We start from the raw sequence: 17,758 nt of genomic DNA, 5'->3' as shown, positions 1-17,758 counted from the left end.
TCCAGTCTAGAAAGACTTGCTAGGTGACAAATACTGGGCTTTTCCAAAGATCCAGTTTAGTTTTTATACCTTAAATTTGGCCCTCTTGGGTCCTTTTTAATTTGAATCAGCAAGGTACCGCCCCTCAGGAGTAACATTGATTAAAATAGAAAACTATCACTGAATGGAATGTTCATTTTATGCCAGTTATTTCAAGTTTTAAAATACACAGAAAAAAATATGGAAGGACCTCTTTGTCTCTTTCCCATCTAAGTTTGTTTCTTCTTTCTTTTTGTCCTTCTGTGGAATAAGTAAATGCTCTAAAACTAATTTGTATGTTATCACCTAGAGATGCAAGTGGCAGTCAAGCCAAATAACACTGCTTTAAGATCAGGTATTCCTCACACTTGTCCAAGGGAATAGATTTTCAAAAGGACTTGGATTTGAAGAGATGGCAGATTATAAACCATCTGAAGGCCCAATTTTGGGGGAAAAAAATGTATGCAGCCAATGTTTTTATTGTTTCCTTTCTTAAGACTCATTGGCACTGTAGACTGCAATCGGTGCAGTATGAAAATTTTGGAGTTACATATAGATTTAACATTTTTATTGTTTGATTTGTGCCCATATAAGACATTTTATCATGTAAAACTGTTACTCTGGAAAAACCTATTGTTTTGATCTTGAATTGTTTTCTGATTTCCAATTATCCTTTGAAAAACTCTTAGGGCTGAGAAGCACTTCATGAGATGCTAAAGCTGACCCACAAGTTGAAAATGTTGACCCTATCCTGTTATTTAAATGTGAACATTTATTGTACATTCAGTGAGTTATAGTGTTAATAGTCTTGTGCTACTCAGCAGGTGTAAAAATTAATAAATATTTTTTTAAATAAACATCTTCCTTGATTAGTATGTGTGAAGCTATGAGAGCTACTGAGATTATTGTTGTCCCCCCTCCCGCACCCCCCCACCCCCCCCACTATTCCACTATTCCAACTTACAGTGTTTTGACTCTGACTCTTTGATTCACTCTGGTCTGGTCAGACTCCAGGTGAAAGAATTTATGGATGATGACTGTGGAGTGAAGTTCTGCTCATTCACTTGGTGGTTTCTAATTCAAGAACCTACCAACTTTTTTTTTTTTTTTTTTTAAAGATTTACTTTTAGAGAAAGGGGAAGAGAGGGAGAGAAACATCAATGTGCGAGAGATGTTTGTATAGGTTGAACCTCACACGCCCCTAACTGGGGACCTGGCTGGCAACCCAGGCATGTGCCCTGACTGGAAATGGAACCCGCGAGACCTTTCAGTTCTCAGTCCGGTGCCCAATCCAATGAGCCACACCAGCCAGGGCCCAACTTTTTAAGGGGAACTAAGAGCAGGCTTGCAGCCAGCAGGGGAGCAGAGCTGGAGCTTTATTTGAAAACCACAGTTTTCCAACAAGGGAGTGACATTTAGGGGGTCCTCCAGCTTCTCGGACGTAGTTGCATCCAATCAAGAACTGAGGATGATTTGTGCCCCACTGCTGATCAGCTGTGGAGTCTGAAGCTGTTGTGAGAGCCAGTGGCTAAGAAGAAACGGACACACAGAAACGTGTTCGGTTTAATTTAAAATGCATTTCTTCTTTGCGTGTACTTTTTCAGACATCTAGGGCCCGGAGATCAGAGAGAGAAATGGAGACACGCCGGGGCTTAGGCTTGAGTCCGCGTACTCCTCAATGAAACTCAAGAAACCGCTGTTTCCTCAACTATAAAATGGGAACTAATAGTGCATAGTACTAAAAAAAAAAAAAAAAAGTACAGCTGTAGCACAAGGATAGTGGATAGAAAATGCTTAGCATAGTGTGCAAGGTATTCCCTCTGCAAACCTTACCTAATAAAATTGCATTCAGTCACTCGGATTTTGGAGCCTCAATTCGCGGCCAGGTAAACTACCGACACCGTTTCTAACCTCCGGAAATTTCTAAACCTGGCGAGACCATCAAGCTGATTGCAAATTGCACCCCGAGACCCAGCCGCGCGAGCTCCCGCCGCCCTGTCCCCGGTACCCTTCTGGCCCCGCCCTGCGCCGCTCCAGGACCCGCCCAGCGTAGCCCCGCCCCCGGTATTTCCAGGCCCCGCCCTTTCCGCCGCCCGAGCGCGGAGCGTGCACGCACAGAGACGCCTTGCGGGGGCGAGCGCGTTCAGGAGCCCGCGGGCCGAGAGGCGCAGCGGGCTGAGACCCGCGCCTGCGGCCAAGGTGAGGGCGGGCCCTAGGTAGCGAAAGGGTTAAGTTGTTCCCGGGAAGCAGAGGGAGGTGGCGGCTGGGTCTCCAGGGGTCGCTGCTCCGGTGGGCTCGGGGCAGGGGAGGGCGCCTATGGGAGATGGGTGGCCCGGGTGGGTGTGGGTTAGAGTTAGGTATGGTGTGGGGGAGGGGCCGCAGGGTGCAGTTTGGAGGAGCGGGACCGGGGCCTAGAGCTGGGACGGGGTTGACTGGGGAAGGCTTTGCTGCATGGGCGACGGATTTGGAGCCAGGGGGGTTGCTCCGGAAGGAGCCTAGGGTTTAGCTTCTTTTGGGAGGAGGGTCCTTGAGGGAAGGTTAGCCTGGGTGCAGAGGAAAGGCCATTGAAGAGACGTCCAGAAGCCCCAAGACTTAGAAATCCTTGGCTTCCGGGGTTCCAGCCTGGCAGCTGCCTGCTTTTTGTGTTTGGACAGCCTGTTCAGAATAGTAGGAGGGCAAAGGTTACCACTTAAATAAGATTAAATTTAGCTACACATCTGCCGAATTGAAGACACTGGTGAGCAAGTTGTGAAACAGACGTAGGTGATCCTCCGAAGAGCCAGGTAGAACAGGGGCTTTGCAGCTGTTACCCTGTTCTGTGTCAGTTCTTTTAAAAGGACTTGACTTGAAGCATCAGGTTGCTTTTTCATTGCTTTTCTGTTTTAAAGTTTTGCTTAACGCATGTGTCCTGTGCTTTCTCACCTGCTTCAGTTATTAAGGCGCAGGGAATGTTCAGGATGCTGTAATTCATCATAGCAGAAAGGGCTGTGGTTGCCTGGGGACACGCTGCTGCCTTGATCAACACTATTCTGTCTGTTGGATCACACAGATCTGAAATCTCTTCAAGATAACTTGAAATAATTTAGTGGAAAGGTGCTCGTTTTAGTAGTAATTTTACAGGTTTGCTCTTTATGTTTGAGAGTTTCAGAATGAGAAGTCGTTACATGACCACATTAAGCCATATAAACCGTCATCCATCTAGAGATCATTCATTGCAGGAATCCAGGATTGGTCCACCTACCCTGCATTGACACCTGGTCAGGTAAGATTTTGGCCAAAGTTGCTGAGATTAGACGAGTAGTTTGGTGTTTTGACTGTTGTCTGTTATTGCCTTTCCATTTTACTGTACCTGTTAGCCCATTTAGTAGGAATAGGAAATAGAGACTGGATTTAGGGTGATTGAGTTGAAGCTCTTGTTCCTTTAGCTTTGCTCAAGCCTTTGGCTTCAGCTTTAGACTGGATGTAGCCATCAGCTTTATGAAATGCTCTCTCAACTGTTTTAATAGGTACTTTTCTAAAGGTGGCCGGCTGTGCTCAGTTACTACGGGAAGGAGAAAAATAGCATTACATTTACATAGCTGTAAATAGGAGATGGACCGACTAAAGGTGGGTTGGCCACTACTTTACTGGTTGTCATGGCCAGGTTCTTGGAGCCTCCGGAGTTTATTTGGACTAATAAAGTCATATTAAGATGCTCCCTTTGCAAGATTTAAATGAGAATTTTATATAGGACATATTGTGTCTAGAGCTAAAAATGGATTTGCAGTCCGGCAGACCTGAGCTTCAGTGCTACCTCTGGGTTGGGCAAGTTGCTTATTTACTTTGATCCTTGTTTTAATATAACTGTAGGCTAGATATACATAATAACCCTATCTTACACAGTTGTAAGAATTAATAGAGATACAAGAAAGCCCTAGCACTTACTAGGCTCTCATTAAATAACTTATTGTTAGTGTCTGAGCTTTATCTGTGTGGATTTTCAGTAAATTTTCTTTTGTGAAAGAACAATAAATTAATTGCTAAAAAAACCAGGTAATTGTTAAATTATGTTATAGTGGAGCGATTATTGCCCTGGGAAGTCTAAATTATGGACTCTGCTGATCTGTTTATCAGGTCTCATTTTGCTTATGTGTAAAATGAAGCTAGGAGAAATTCTATAAATTTGGCAGTTACTGTAGGATTCTGAGTAACTAGAGATCTGATAAGATTTGAAAGTTCAGATGAATATGCAGTGGTGGAAGGGAGAGAAGAGCTGTTGAGCTGTAGTTAGGGTGTGAGGATAAGGTGTAAGAGTAGATTTGAGAGTGAATATTTTCTGAAGGAGAGTGTGTATCAGATCCCTGGGATTGCTGCCTTTCTTTTTTTTCAAGATTTTATTTTATTTTTTTTATTTACTTTTGGAGAGCTGGGAAGGGAGGGAAAAAGGGAGAGAAACATTGATATGAGAGAGAAACATTGATCGGTTGCCTCTTGCATGCCCCAACCAGGGGTCTGGCCTGCAACCCAGGCTTGTGCCCTGACTGGGAATCGAACTGGCGACCTTTTGGTTCACAGACTGGCGCTCAGTCCACTGAGCTACACCAGCCAGGGCATCTCCCTTTCTTTCTTAAGGTATGATTGCATATATTTGTCTAGGTTACCTGTGGAATGTAAGCAATGGATTCCTTGGACCACATGCTGACAGATCCCCTGGAGCTGGGCCCGTGTGGAGATGGCCATGGCACACGCATCATGGAGGACTGTCTGCTGGGGGACACCAGGGTTAGTTTGCCAGAGGACCTTCTGGAGGATGTAAGTTACCACATATCGCCACTGTTTCCTGTCTGTCAGCTTTCCCACAGCCACTATTCTAAACCTTTTCAGTCTTTTTTGCTCCCTCCTGTTTAATTTTCTACATTGTAGCCCAATGATCTTTGTCTTTTTTGTGTGCATGTAGAGTCTATTTAATATTCTGATTAAGGAAGAAATTATAAGCTACATTCTGCATGATTAATAATGTGTCAACATAACTTGGTAATAGGATATAAGCCCTATTTTTAACAAGATAATTTTCTTCAATTAACAAGAAATTTTATATTTTAAGAGCAGAATTATTTGTATGTTTATATTAAAATGGTTACCGATATTGTGAATCATGAAACCAAACCCAAAAGTATTATCTCTATCTAAAAGGTGACCCTCTAATCAATCCTTAGTATGTGCCCTGGGATAGCATATCAGCAAGCTTTGACCACTTTCACAGGCAGGCTCTGTAATCATCATTATTATTAAGGTGTCTACCATTTATTAAGTGTTTATTATGTGTAAGGCACTAGCTCTGCTAAAACATCTGTTTATCTTGTTTATTTTGCTGTATTTCAAATGTAAGATAGGTATAGAGTATCATAAAATTAACATTCATCTGTGCGTCATCCAGTTTTAGGAGATAATTTTTTTTTTTTTTTTAGTCATATTTGGTTCAGATTTTTTTTATGTCAAACATTTTACATAAAATTAGCCCTGACTGGTGTGGCTCAGTTGAGCGTCATCCCATAAAGCAAAAAGTCACTGGTTCGATTCTTGGTCAGGGCACATGCCTGGGTTGTGGCCAGGTTCCTTGTTGGGACGCTTGCGAGAAGCAGCCAGTCAATGTTTCTCTCCCTACTTTCTTCCTCCATCCCTCCCCTCTCTAAAAATAAATAAATTCTTAAAAAAAAAATTCCAGATAAAACTAAAGCCACCATTTTGCCCTTACCTTACTCCCTCTCCCACGTGAAGTAACAATGACTGAAGTTGGTCTGTATCCTTCCATGTTTTCACATACCCTTCCAAGTAAATCTCCTATGTCATTCAGTCAGCAAACACTCGTCTGAAGTACCTACGTTATGCCAGACGCTGAGATGCTAGGGCGAAAGTGGTGAGCAGACACAGGTGTGCAGGGGCAGGTGTTGGACACGGAGCGGAGGTGCTTTCGCGCCTGCATGCGAGGACACCTAAACGGTGGTTGGGTTTCTGGGTTGTCTCCCGCTTAAACCCTTTGGTGGCTCTCCACTGTCTTTCGGATAAAGTCACAAGTACATCACATGTTTACAGGTCCTTGCTCCTCTTTCCGCACCCTCCCCTCTCCCTCCCTGTCCTCTTGCCTGCCACACATTGCCTGAATTCTTCTTGTTCTTGGGTTTTTAACCCTCTTGCCTCATCATCTTTTTTTCTTTTCCTTATCCTTGCTGTCTTAAATGTTTCTTCCTTGGGTAGGTGTTCTCTGAAACCTTAAGTCGGGGATGTGTGCCTCTCCTATGTGCTTAGAGGTAAACTTCTTAAACTACATTGTAACTGCTTGTTTAATTCTTCCCACATCCAGACAATGTGTATACAGCACTGGTCTGTCTTAGTGTGTAGCACATAGAAGATATTCAGTATATATATAACTGTTGAGTTAAGAATGAACTCCATCCTGCTGCTTCTCACCGTTAGCAGGTGACCTCAACTCCTCAGGTTCTCTCCTCTCATATTAACTTTGCCCTGCAACTTATTTTAAGCTGAACTTAGACGTCTACCATCATGTCTCTTGTTGGCAGAAATGGTGTCCAAATGGGATTTTCTCTACTGAGATAATTTTCCAATGGATTATTACTTACTATTGGGTATAAGACTGGTTTATATGTAGCTTTTACTAATCTCTAAGTTTTGAGAATTGAGTAAAGATCAGTGGAATTTTAGTTTGTTTAAAAAAACATAAGCCATGGCTGGTGTGGCTCAGTGGATTGAATGCCAGCCTGTGAACCAAAGAGTCACCAGTTCAATTCCCAGTCAGGGCACATGGCTGGATTGCTCACCAGGTCCCCTGTTGGGAGTGTACGAGAAGCAACCACACATTGATGTTTCTCTCCCTCTCTTTCTCCTTCCCTTCCCCTCTCTTTAAAAATAACTGAATAAAATCTTTAAAAAAAACGCAAATACTTAAAACTTGGATGGTGGTGATAGTTGCATAATAGTGTGAATGCCACTGCACCATACAGTTAAAAATAGATAAAATGGTAAATTTTATGTCATGTATATTTTACCACTCATACACAAAAACTTAATTAAAAATCTATTTTTCTCTTTATATGCTTTTTTCCTGCTTTTCCTCATTCTCCTAGCCCGAGATATTCTTCGATGTGGTCAGCTTCTCAACATGGCAAGAAGTACTGAGTGACTCTCAACGTGAACACCTCCAGCAGTTTCTGCCTCACTTCCCTGAAGACAACATTGAACAGCAAAATCAGCTCATCCTGGCCCTGTTCAGTGGGGAGAACTTCCGCTTTGGAAACCCTCTGCACATTGCCCAGAAGCTTTTCCGAGGTGTGTAGCTCAGCAGCCTTTTTTGGGGAGGGGTGGAAAGTGGGGAACACATTCATTTAGGTGAACATGCTTGCCTTCATTTTATTCTATTTATATTTATGTACAGACACTGACTTGGAGAGTGGTTTTGTGCAACATTTGATGCTTAGGCCATTCTGTTATTTTTTAATAAAATTTTTTAACTTACACAGGAAATATATAAGTCATAAGTGTATTGCTCAGTGATTTATTATGATATGAACTCTGCTGTCTAAAACCACCACCCAGATCAAGAAATAAAACATTACCAACATCTTACAGGCACCTTTGTGACTAGTCTTTAAAAAATTTTAATAGTTTACTATTTGCATTATTACATATATGTATGTGTCTGAATCACATATATTTTTGCAGAAAACATGGCACTACTGCCAAGTACTTCAGCATGTATGTACCTCTTAGGAAGGACATTCCTCACATGATCACAGTCCTATTATCACATCCAAGAAATTTTACATTGAGCAGACAATATAGAATATGCCATGAGCAGATTTTCTCAGTTCCCAAAAGTCCTTTATAGTTGCCTCTTAAATCCAAGACCAATTCAAGGTCCGTGCGTTGTGTTTGACTCTCATGACTCCTGGCTTCCTGAATCTAGTGCCCGCTGCTCTTGTCTTTCAAAACGCTTATGTTTTTGAAGAGCCGAGAACACTTGAATTGTAAAACATTCTGTTTTCTGGGAAATTGCCTTCTTTTCTCGTGATTAGATTTGGGTTAAACTTTTTCGCCAAGAATGCTCTATGGGAAATGTTCTTTGTTTTCCACCGTTGGCTCAGAAGGTGCATGATGGCAGGTTTTCCGTTGTCGGTAATGCCGTGTTGGGTCCCTTGTTTAAGTGCCGTCTGCCAGACTTGCTGTTTGTAAGGGTACCTTTTTTCTTTATGATTAAGATGCAATCTGCGGTGTGATACTTGGAGGCCATGTGATCATCTTATTTCCCAAAAGCCTTTGTTTTACTCAGTGGTTTTAGCACCCAGTGATGATTGTTTCCTGAATCAGTCATTACATTGGGGATCGCAGAAACAGTTTGGATCCCCTCTTTCGTCCCAGTTTTCTCTGTCCTGTAGAGAGGAACCAAGGAAGCTGCTTCCTCTTCCCCCTTCTGGGGAGAAGCTGCTTTGGAAGGAGGCCCTGAAGGGACACTGCACCTCCTTAAGTTATTTATTTATTTATTTCTAAAAAAATATGGAACGCTTCACGAATTTGCGTGTCATCCTTGCGCAGGGGCCATGCTAATCTTCTCTGTATCGTTCCAATTTTAGTATATGTGCTGCCAAAGCGAGCACTCCTTAAGTTTTATTTATATATTTAAAAATATATATCTGATTCCTTCAGCCATTAGATTTATTTCTTTATTTTTATAGAGAGGAAGGGAGGGAGAAAGAGAGTGAGAGAAACATCAATGTGTAAGAGAAACAGTTGCCTCTTGCACGCTCCCAACTAGGGACCTGGCCCTCTACCCAGGCATGTGCCCTGACTGGGAATCGAACTGGTGACCTTTCAGTTCACAGCTGGTACTCAATCCACTGGGCCACACCAGCTAGAGCCCTTAACTTTGATTAAACTGGATAACTTGACAGCCAAACGCCATTCAAACCTCATTATCTTACAGGTTTAAGATTAGCATTCTCTCCTTTGGTGGGTTATTAGTTTAAAGAGGAATTCCCCTCTGTGGCTGGCAAAGGTTTATTTCACTGAAGCCATGGGCCTCCCTGGGAATAAACCATTTCTTCTAATAGGGCCTGCTTGGTTTTAGAGGGGCCCTGTCAGGGACTTCATGTAATGTTAACACTGTCTGTTTTGCTTCATGTTTTCCTCCAAAACAATGTGATATCCTTGTAAGGATACAAACAAGGAGTGTCAAGGCTGGAATTTCTGCATGTTTCACTCTGTCCAGTGTTGTATTTCAGTTCCACTGTTGCTGAAGACGGTCGCATTACTATGGTTGTTAGGGTTATCAGTCGTAGCTGTCATTGCTTTTTTCTAATGAAAAAAAACTTTTTTTCAACTACAGTTGACATAAATTATATTAGGTTCAGGTGTGAGCTATCATTTCTTTTTGGTATTCTTTTACATTTGGTTCTCTTTCCTGATTCTTTTTTAACTATTCACCTTTTCCGTAAGTTAATGCGTATCAAACTCACTTGCATCTGTTTCATAAAGGAAAGGCTCATTCGTCATAAACCAACTTCCCGCCTGCAGCCTCCACCCCAGCTTATTGGATTCATTTCCATTCTGACCTACTTGACTCGTCGCAGAGGAAGAAGGATTTTTTTCCTTCTGCTTAAGCGTAACCTCTGCTCTTGAGCCTTTTGCCTTTGACCTCTGCTGGGGCCTTGTCTCCTCCGTGAGCCATTTCCCCTGTCCTGGGTATTCTCTCTACTTGGATATTCACTCCACTTGCTCTTTTTCAGCCTATAGATGTGTTCAAGGGTCTCGTCCTGAAACAAGTCCTTTACCACCTGTCCCCTTTATTTTCCACTGTCATTTTCCTTTATCTCCAAACTTATGGCTTCTGTCCCTTTCCGCATTCTGCCCCGGGCCCCGGGGGCTGTTCACTTCCTGCCCTGTGGGCCTGCTGTTGCTAAGGCCACCAGTGACCTCTTTTTATTTCCCCTCTAATTTTTAATTTTAAGTTTCAGACCTACAGAGAAGTTATAAGAATTTATAATGGACACCCATATACTCTTCACAAGGGTCACCAATTTTTAACATTTTTACCATATTTACTCTCATCATTACTGTACTTCTGTTACAGTCAAACCTTGGTTCTCGGACTTCTCCCATCTTGAACAATTCAGTTCTCGACCAAGTTGTTCGGGAAAAAATGTCTCGCTTGTCAAACCATACTTCAGTTCTCGACCCAGCAACCCTTTCCTGCTGATACCTGTATTTCTGATGGGAAAAAATGATTTTGTTTTTAAACAAATCACTTCTCGAACAGCTGTCTGGAACAAATTAAGTTGGAGAACCAAGGTTCTACTGTATGATTATTTTTGCTGAACCATTTGGGAGTATTGCGGACATAGCACCCCTGAATTTTTCAGTATTAAACTCTGAAGAGCAAGAACATTCTCTTACATAGCCACAAATGATCAAATTCAAAAATAGAGAAAATACAGAAAGTTTTTTTATTTAAATATGAAATTTAACATTGACATATTGTTATACATAGACCATATGTAACAGCCATCCCGGTGAGCCTTTTTTTCCTGCTCCAGGTCTCTCTAAGGAACGTGTCATTTCCAAACCAGGAGATGCTTTGCAGTTCTCTTCTTGACCTGAGCATTTGATGCCTTGGCCACTTCTGTCCTGACACTTACCCCCTTTGCATCAGTGATTCTTCCTGTCCTGCATTTGATCCTGGGTCTTTGCCCCCCCCCCCCCCGCCCCCCTTTCTTTGCTAACCCCTCTTCGGGCCTTGTCCAGGGCTCCTGTCTGATGCTGCTGGTTAGGTTTTATTCTTAGGGCCATGCCGGCCGCTTGCACCCCCATCCCTTCAGGGATGCCCTGCGCTCAGGCTGCAGCAGCAGCCACCTTCCCATGGCCACCAGAGGGAGCTTCTGGAAACGTCACTTGGCAGAATATTTACCAACTGCCTTCCTTGGAGTAACGTCAGGGCTCCTTGTGACGTGGCCGCTGCCCACTTACCCAGCTGCCCCTGGTTCTGCTCTTCGCCTTGGACACTGCTGTCTGCCCCAGTGCTGGCCGACAGAAATAGCACGCGAACCACATGGTTAGTTTTAAATTTTCCAGTTGTCCCATTAAGAATAGTAAAAGCAGTGAAATTGATTGTAATGATATATTTTAATTTATTAATAATAGCTAATAATTTAAGTATTTTATTTAACTCACTGTATACTAAAGGTTATTTTAACAGGTATAGAGTTGAATGACTCTAAAAGTCAGGGAAACTGAAGAGTGAAGGAACATAACTTCAAAGAAGCACAGAGGCCAAGAAGTAGAATGTTAGTCCAATTTCTGTATATCAAACATGATTAGTCATGTTCAGCTCGGGGCCCATTTCTTGAAGATCAAATTTCCCATTTCCCTGCAGCAGGCAGCATCGCTGGTGGCCCAGAGCCGGGCTCTAGGCGCTCTGGACGCCTGGAGTCAAACCTGACTTCCCATTTGTTAGTTGTGTGGCCGTGGCAAGTTATTTAACTTCTCGATTCTGCAGGTTCTTCATCTGTAAAATGCGGATTTAGCAGTACCTTCTTGTTGAGGTGGTTAGGAAGACTAAATGAGTTAATATATGCATGGCCCTTCTGTCGTAGCAGTTATGTGTCAGGTACTGTTCTAAGTGTTTGCTGCTATTAGTTACCTTGTTAGGTCAGTTGGGAAAAAAAGAAAAACACCTTGTGCTTCAGTCCCTTATTTTAGCTTTCTGAGAATAGTTTCTCCATCTTTCCCTCTCAATTCTCATCATAGCCCATCTGCTCAAATCTGATGTGTCCAAAGCAGACCTCTCTTAGGCCTCCTTATCTCAGGCAGTGGTACCAGTTGCTCATGGTCGATGATCTAGGTGCCATGCTCAGCTGGCCTCTCCGTTGTTCTCCTTCCTGCCCCAGCATCCAAAGTGGCAGCAGGTCTAATCTTTCTCCCTCAGAAATGTATCCCAAGTCTCTCTGTTTTCACTCATTTAACTATTTACATATCAGCTAATATGTGTCAGACATTGTCTGTGGTTCTGGAGCTAGAGTAATGACCTCACATTCTAACAGAGAAACACAGGTAAGTAAGGACATACTGTTGGTTTAAGTGCAGCAGAGAATAAGAGAGGACAGTGGGCCTGTAGTGCTGGGAGGAGCTGTTTTAGGTGTGGTATTTGGGCAGGGCTCCTACAGGGAGGTGATACTTGAACAGAAACTTCACGAAGGTCGAAAGAGCAAGCCATGGAAATACTGGGTGTTAATAAGAAGCTTTGCAGCAGAGGGAGCTTTAAGTACAAAGGCCTCGAAGGAGTAGGGTAGGTGGCCTGTTCAGGAAACCGCATGGGGGCCAGTGGGATGGAGGCGAAGAAAAGGGAGCCCAGTGGAAGATGAGGCCAGGATGGCACGAGGCAGCTCGCGAAGGGCCTCGTAGGCCATGTTTAGGGTCTTGGCTTTTATTGACCATGGAAGGAGACCGTTGCACCGGGTCACCGTTGTCGCTCATCTAGAGCACGACGGTGTGTCTCTTGCGCTCTCCCAGCCGTGTCATTGTCCTGCTTCAAAGCCTTCATGTCATTTTCACTGCACTTAGGAGAAAACGCGTGGCGTGACCTACAGTGTCTGTGCGGTTTGACCTTGGCCCACCTTCCCAGGTCACTTTGGGCCACTGCTCTGCTGCGACTTACTCGGCTTCCGTCGTCAGACCTTTCTTTGAGTTTTGGAGCGTGCCAAGTTCTTCCTGGCTTCAAGGCCTACGTTAGCACATACTGTTCCTTTGGCCTTTTCCCCATTTTCCCTTTTTACTATGTAAATTCCCAGATACTTACATTCCTCCCAGGTTTTCATTTTGAAAACTTTGAAGCGTATAGAGAAGTTGAAAACTAACACAATGAACATTCATGTAACTTTAACCTGTATTTGTCAGGTGTTAATATTTTGCCACAATTGCTTTAATCAGGACTTCATTTTATGTATCATTCTTCAGAGATCCCTTTCCCGATTTAATTCTTTTACCCTTTACAGTTCTCTTAACTTCCTTGTAGTACTTAAGAGAGTTTGATATTCTTGATCTGCTTACCTGTTTATTTGCTGTTTCTCCCACTGGACTGTAGGCTCCACGTAAATGTGGGTTATCTCCCCCTCCCCCATACTGCACTCCAATTTAGTAGCGTTTACTGCATTTTAAGCACACGTTAAATATTTGTTGACTGATGTATTTACAGTTGTGCCTCTGTTTTTCTAAGACGGACACTTCAACCCCGAGGTGGTCAAGTATCGACAGCTATGCTTCAAGTCCCAGTACAAGCGATACCTCAACTCTCAGCAGCAGTACTTCCATCGGCTGCTGAAGCAGATTCTGGCCTCCCGCAGCGTAAGTAGTGTTGGGAACCGGCTGTGAAACGGGGGCCGTGAACTCACAGACTTCATGACTTCGAGGAGTGGCCCAGGTACAAAACGCAAAGATAACCACTAAGGAAAAAATACTGCCAACTAAGCCATGACACAGTGGAGCTGTTATCCTATCTTGTGATCAGCTTTAAGATATACCCTGATTTGAGAAATGTTAAAACAAAAAGGTACCTCTTAAACTTGATGAAATATTGTAGCTTCAGTATTTACCAAGATAAATAAGTGGCTCTCAGCCGGTTGCTCTAGGATTGATGTGCGAGAGCGTGTGGGCCTGTGGGTGGCGTGACGGGGATCTCGTGCCCCACGCTCAGTGGGCTCCGGGGCCGGACCAGAGTTCTGGCCCTGAGTGGTTTAGGCTTCAGTGTAGAAACGTTTCAGTGTCTAGCACTCTAGCACTGAATATAATGAGTATTCATTTTTGATGGCGCCGTTCAACACTTAGTTTTAGAATTTTTGCCATTTTTAGTTGACGTGTTTGTACGTGCATCTTTCCCTGGGATCTGGGCGGAGGGAATTGAGCTTGTTAAAGGAGAGAAGAAAATCCAGACCTAGTGAAGGTACCGAAACAAGCTTCTGACGGTGATGTGCTCTCCCTCTGGTCTCCTCCTAGGACCTGCTGGAAATGGCCCGTCGGAGCGGCCCGGCCCTTTCCTTCCGGCAGAAGCGCCCTTCCCCATCCCGCACCCCCGAGGAGCGGGAGTGGCGGACCCAGCAGCGCTACCTGAAGGTGTTGCGGGAAGTGAAGGAGGAGTGTGGGGACACAGCGCTGTCTTCTGACGAAGAGGGTGAGTGTCCTGGGGCACTTGGAGTGGCTGAGGGTTTGGATTTGCACCGGCGGCTTGTCGTTTGGTTGGAGCCAGTGGTGGCCGTTCATCTCCCCAGCAAAGAGGCTGTCCCAGCGGCCGTCTGGGGTGGGCGTTCCCGTTAGGCGGGGTGTGCCCACGTGCCTTTTCTGCCTTGGAAGCTTAAGTGGCACTTGGGCGCAGATGAGATGCATTCCTGCGTGGCAGGGCTCTCCGCAGTAGGCCTGTCTGGCCCTGTTGTGCCACTTGAGAGAACTGCTTTTCCCCTTACAGGAGAGTAGTAGTGACTGTTGGCCTGCTGCAATGCGACCCCATCACTCTGTTGAAGTCTCTCTTCCTGGAAGAGCCATTTAAATGACCTAAGTGTGCTCCCGTTCGTCTGGGGAAGGGTCAGAAAGGAATGGTGGAACCCTGGCCTCCATGTTGTTGGCTTACCCTTGTTGAATCCAAATGGCCACTTACCCAATCTCCCCTATTGGAGTCCACAGCCACGTTGGATTTACAAGAAACATTTTCTTTTGAAGATCTCAGCTCATGGCTTCCAAGCTCTCCAGCGCGTTCTCCTAGCCCTGCGGTGCCCCTGAGGGTGGTGCCCACGCTTTCGACCACGGATATGAGAACTGCAGGTGAGAGCGTGGCCGCTGCTGGGGACGTCTGGGGAGGCCCAGAGGGCGGCCTGAGAGCTCCCTCCCTCACAGGCAGCGCGGGGCTAGGGCTTTACCTGCCAGGGGAATCTGGAGAAGGTTTTGTAGAATCCCACTTTTTTACGAGTAGGTAGGCCTGCCTTCCTGCCAACCTTTGCTCTGAAACTTTTTCTTAGGGGCTGATCAGCTGGTATTTTGGGCTAAAGCAGAATCTTAATATGAAATAGCAAGAGTAAGAGACAATTCAATAATAGAATGAAAGGGGTAACCAGAGCCATAGCAGTGTCTTAGAACGTCTGTGAAATTAGAGAAGCATTTTTAACTGGGGTAGGAATCAGAGAAGAATGTAAGAACCTTTACTATGTTTTAGGAGCAGCGAGGCACTGAGGTCATTGTTATGACCAATGTATAGAAAAACGGGGGAGTTGGCCCTGTGACTGTGTCGGGATTGTTAGTACTTGTAGTACAGCAGTCACGGGGAAACTCAGAGAAATGTCTTACTTCTGAATATCCCAGGTGACCAGGAAGGTTTCCACTTCAGCGTCATGTCAGTGAATGACCTAGTCCATGTGGTTTGGTTCATTTTCTCTCAGATAAAATAGAACTGGGGGACAGTGACCTGAAGATAATGTTAAAGAAGCACCATGAGAAGCGGAAACATCAACCAGTAAGACTGGGGGCAGGGTGTGTGTGGTCATTAGTGGGTTTCAATATAAAATCTCTGGGTTGGCTATTGTCAGGAAGATCCAGGCAGTCACTCCTTTACTTCTGCTTCCTTTCCTTATTGTTAGAGGACAGGATAACCAGAGAGGCTAGTTCACACCAAGGATGTGAGAAGACACGTGTGTTGACTTCATAAGGCTCATTTACTCTTCACCCAGGACTGGTCTATGAATCACGTCCATCTTACCAGGGCTCCACGATGGCGGCGAGCTTGTACTTGGCCCTGTGGCCAGTAAGAGGCAGAGCCGAGGCAGATCCTATGCTCTTCCCACTTTTGACTGTTTCTGTTACTCCACTCAGCTAAGTCAAGGCCATTCCAGTGCAGCCAATCCAGAGAGCCTCAGGGAGGAGGAAAAGGCAGCTCATCTTAGGCAGAGTGGTGAGGCGGGACGAGCCCACAGCGGAAGTCAGCACTGTCTTTTCTCCTTACTCTGTGGTATTGGACAGATCCCTTCATTTCTCTGAGTCCCGTTTTCAGACTGGAAAATACAGTATTTAACAAGACTATTTGAAGACCACATGAGATAAGGAATGCGAAAGAGCTTTATAAACTATAAATGCGGTGTAATAGAAAGGTTGGAACTGGGTTCTCCTATGCCCCGTTATGAAGAGCAGTTTTTATCTCCGTATATTTTTAATTCAACATGATTTGGTTAGTGCACGTAACATCTAATTATCTGTTGGGTAAATTGGCAAAACCTCCAGCAGTTTTAGCTTTGTATTTGGGCCTCTGTAACAACTCTGACTGTCACCTCTAGGACCACCCGGACCTTTTGACGGGGGACCTGACCCTCAATGACATCATGACCCGAGTAAATGCTGGCAGGAAAGGTTCTCTCGCAGGTAAATGACTTCGCCGTAGGTAGCTGTCATCTGACTGGGGCGTCAGGTTACCTGAACCTGTCTACGTGTTGAAAAATGAATGAATTCACAGCTTTCTTTTCACTGATCACACTTTTGTTATTGCCTCTAATGGATTTATAGGTGGACAGTGAATATGTAGTCAAAACAGCAGCTCATTGGCTTCTTAATAACTGTGAAAACTAATTTGTAAATCACTCTTTGGGTTTGATAAACAAAACTCAATGTCTTATATTGGAGACTTCTCTTTCTTTTACTGGTGGGCCTGAGAACATAACACACAGGTGAGACCTCTCACTTCCTGCTGTAGAAAACGCATTTCTGTGATTTGTGTTGCTTTCTCTTCCCAGCCCTGTATGACTTGGCTGTCCTTAAAAAAAGGGTTAAGGAAAAAGAGGAGAGGAAGAAAAAGAAAATAAAAATGATCAAATCCGAGGCAGAGGATCTGGCTGAACCCTTAAGTGGCGCTGAAGGGATGCCACCTCTCTCGCAGGCCCCGTCTCCACTGGCAGTCCCTGCTATCAAGGAGGAGTAAGTGGGTGGCAGAGGTCACTGCTCCCGGGGGGAGCTGAAGCTGAAGGGTGTTCCCGGTACTAGTGCTCAGGGTGGACTGGTTTGTGTTGACACCGTAACCCCAGAGTCTTGGGGGCCCTGCTAGGGAAAGTGTATGGTGTGGTCCTTCATTGAACTTCTCTATGACTTACAGTAGGCTTGGGGGTCCTAAACCAATATGGGGATGTGTTCTTGGTCTTTTTTGTTCTCATGTTTGTCTTCCCTCGTTAGGCCTCTTGAAGACCTTAAGCCCTGTCTGGGAATCAATGAAATATCTTCCAGTTTTTTCTCTCTTCTCCTGGAGATCTTGCTGTTGGAGGGGCAGTCTAGCCTTCCCGTGGTAAGAGTTTTGGAAAAGTCCGATGTACATCAGAGTTTTCATATTATAGAAGTTTTTAATGGTCTGTAGCTTGACAGGCAGAACTCTGGGGTGCTCACAAGGTCTGCAGCTGTCTTGCTTTGTGTTTTGGGCAAGCTGGACAGATACGCCCCAGCCTCTTGGGCACACGGCGGAATTGCTGGTGTGGTGCGGGGCTCTCACTGGGTTCCGCCTTTCGCTTCTGTCCTGCAGCTGGAGGAGCGGGTCTTGGACTGGCAGTCGTCCCCAGCCAGCTCCCTCAACAGCTGGTTCTCTGCGGCCCCCAACTGGGCGGAGTTGGTGTTACCAGCCCTGCAGTATCTTGCTGGAGAAAGCCGTGGTGAGGAGCTTTCTTCTGTCTCATTAATTCTCACG

The 17,758-nt window shown here is 44.7% G+C and overlaps 1 protein-coding gene and 1 non-coding gene across 2 annotated transcripts in view; one reads left to right on the top strand and one right to left on the bottom strand.

Annotated features, from left to right (window-relative positions):
- The first annotated feature begins 4,659 nt into the window (after positions 1-4,659).
- Positions 4,660-17,758, top strand: part of NFRKB (nuclear factor related to kappaB binding protein) — a 32,037-nt gene continuing 18,938 nt past the window's right edge. The window contains exons 1-10 of the mRNA XM_090257306.1: positions 4,660-4,809; positions 7,140-7,341; positions 13,277-13,404; positions 14,053-14,227; positions 14,734-14,871; positions 15,483-15,556; positions 16,371-16,455; positions 16,824-17,004; positions 17,257-17,365; positions 17,597-17,723. Of these exons, the coding sequence (XP_090113432.1) occupies positions 4,675-4,809; positions 7,140-7,341; positions 13,277-13,404; positions 14,053-14,227; positions 14,734-14,871; positions 15,483-15,556; positions 16,371-16,455; positions 16,824-17,004; positions 17,257-17,365; positions 17,597-17,723 (1,354 nt within the window). The 5' untranslated portion in view covers positions 4,660-4,674. The remainder of the gene's footprint in view (positions 4,810-7,139; positions 7,342-13,276; positions 13,405-14,052; positions 14,228-14,733; positions 14,872-15,482; positions 15,557-16,370; positions 16,456-16,823; positions 17,005-17,256; positions 17,366-17,596; positions 17,724-17,758) is intronic.
- Positions 8,560-8,666, bottom strand: LOC149997274 (U6 spliceosomal RNA). The gene has a single exon (XR_016507362.1). It is a non-coding gene; the product is annotated as a U6 spliceosomal RNA (small nuclear RNA).

The sequence above is a fragment of the Furipterus horrens genome, unplaced genomic scaffold (genome assembly GCF_987537825.1).
Source record: "Furipterus horrens unplaced genomic scaffold, mFurHor1.1.pri manual_scaffold_11, whole genome shotgun sequence".
Classification (NCBI taxonomy): Eukaryota; Metazoa; Chordata; class Mammalia; order Chiroptera; family Furipteridae; genus Furipterus; species Furipterus horrens.
The sequence above is the reverse complement of the archived record's forward strand: the minus strand, read 5'-3'. Positions and strand labels throughout refer to the sequence as shown.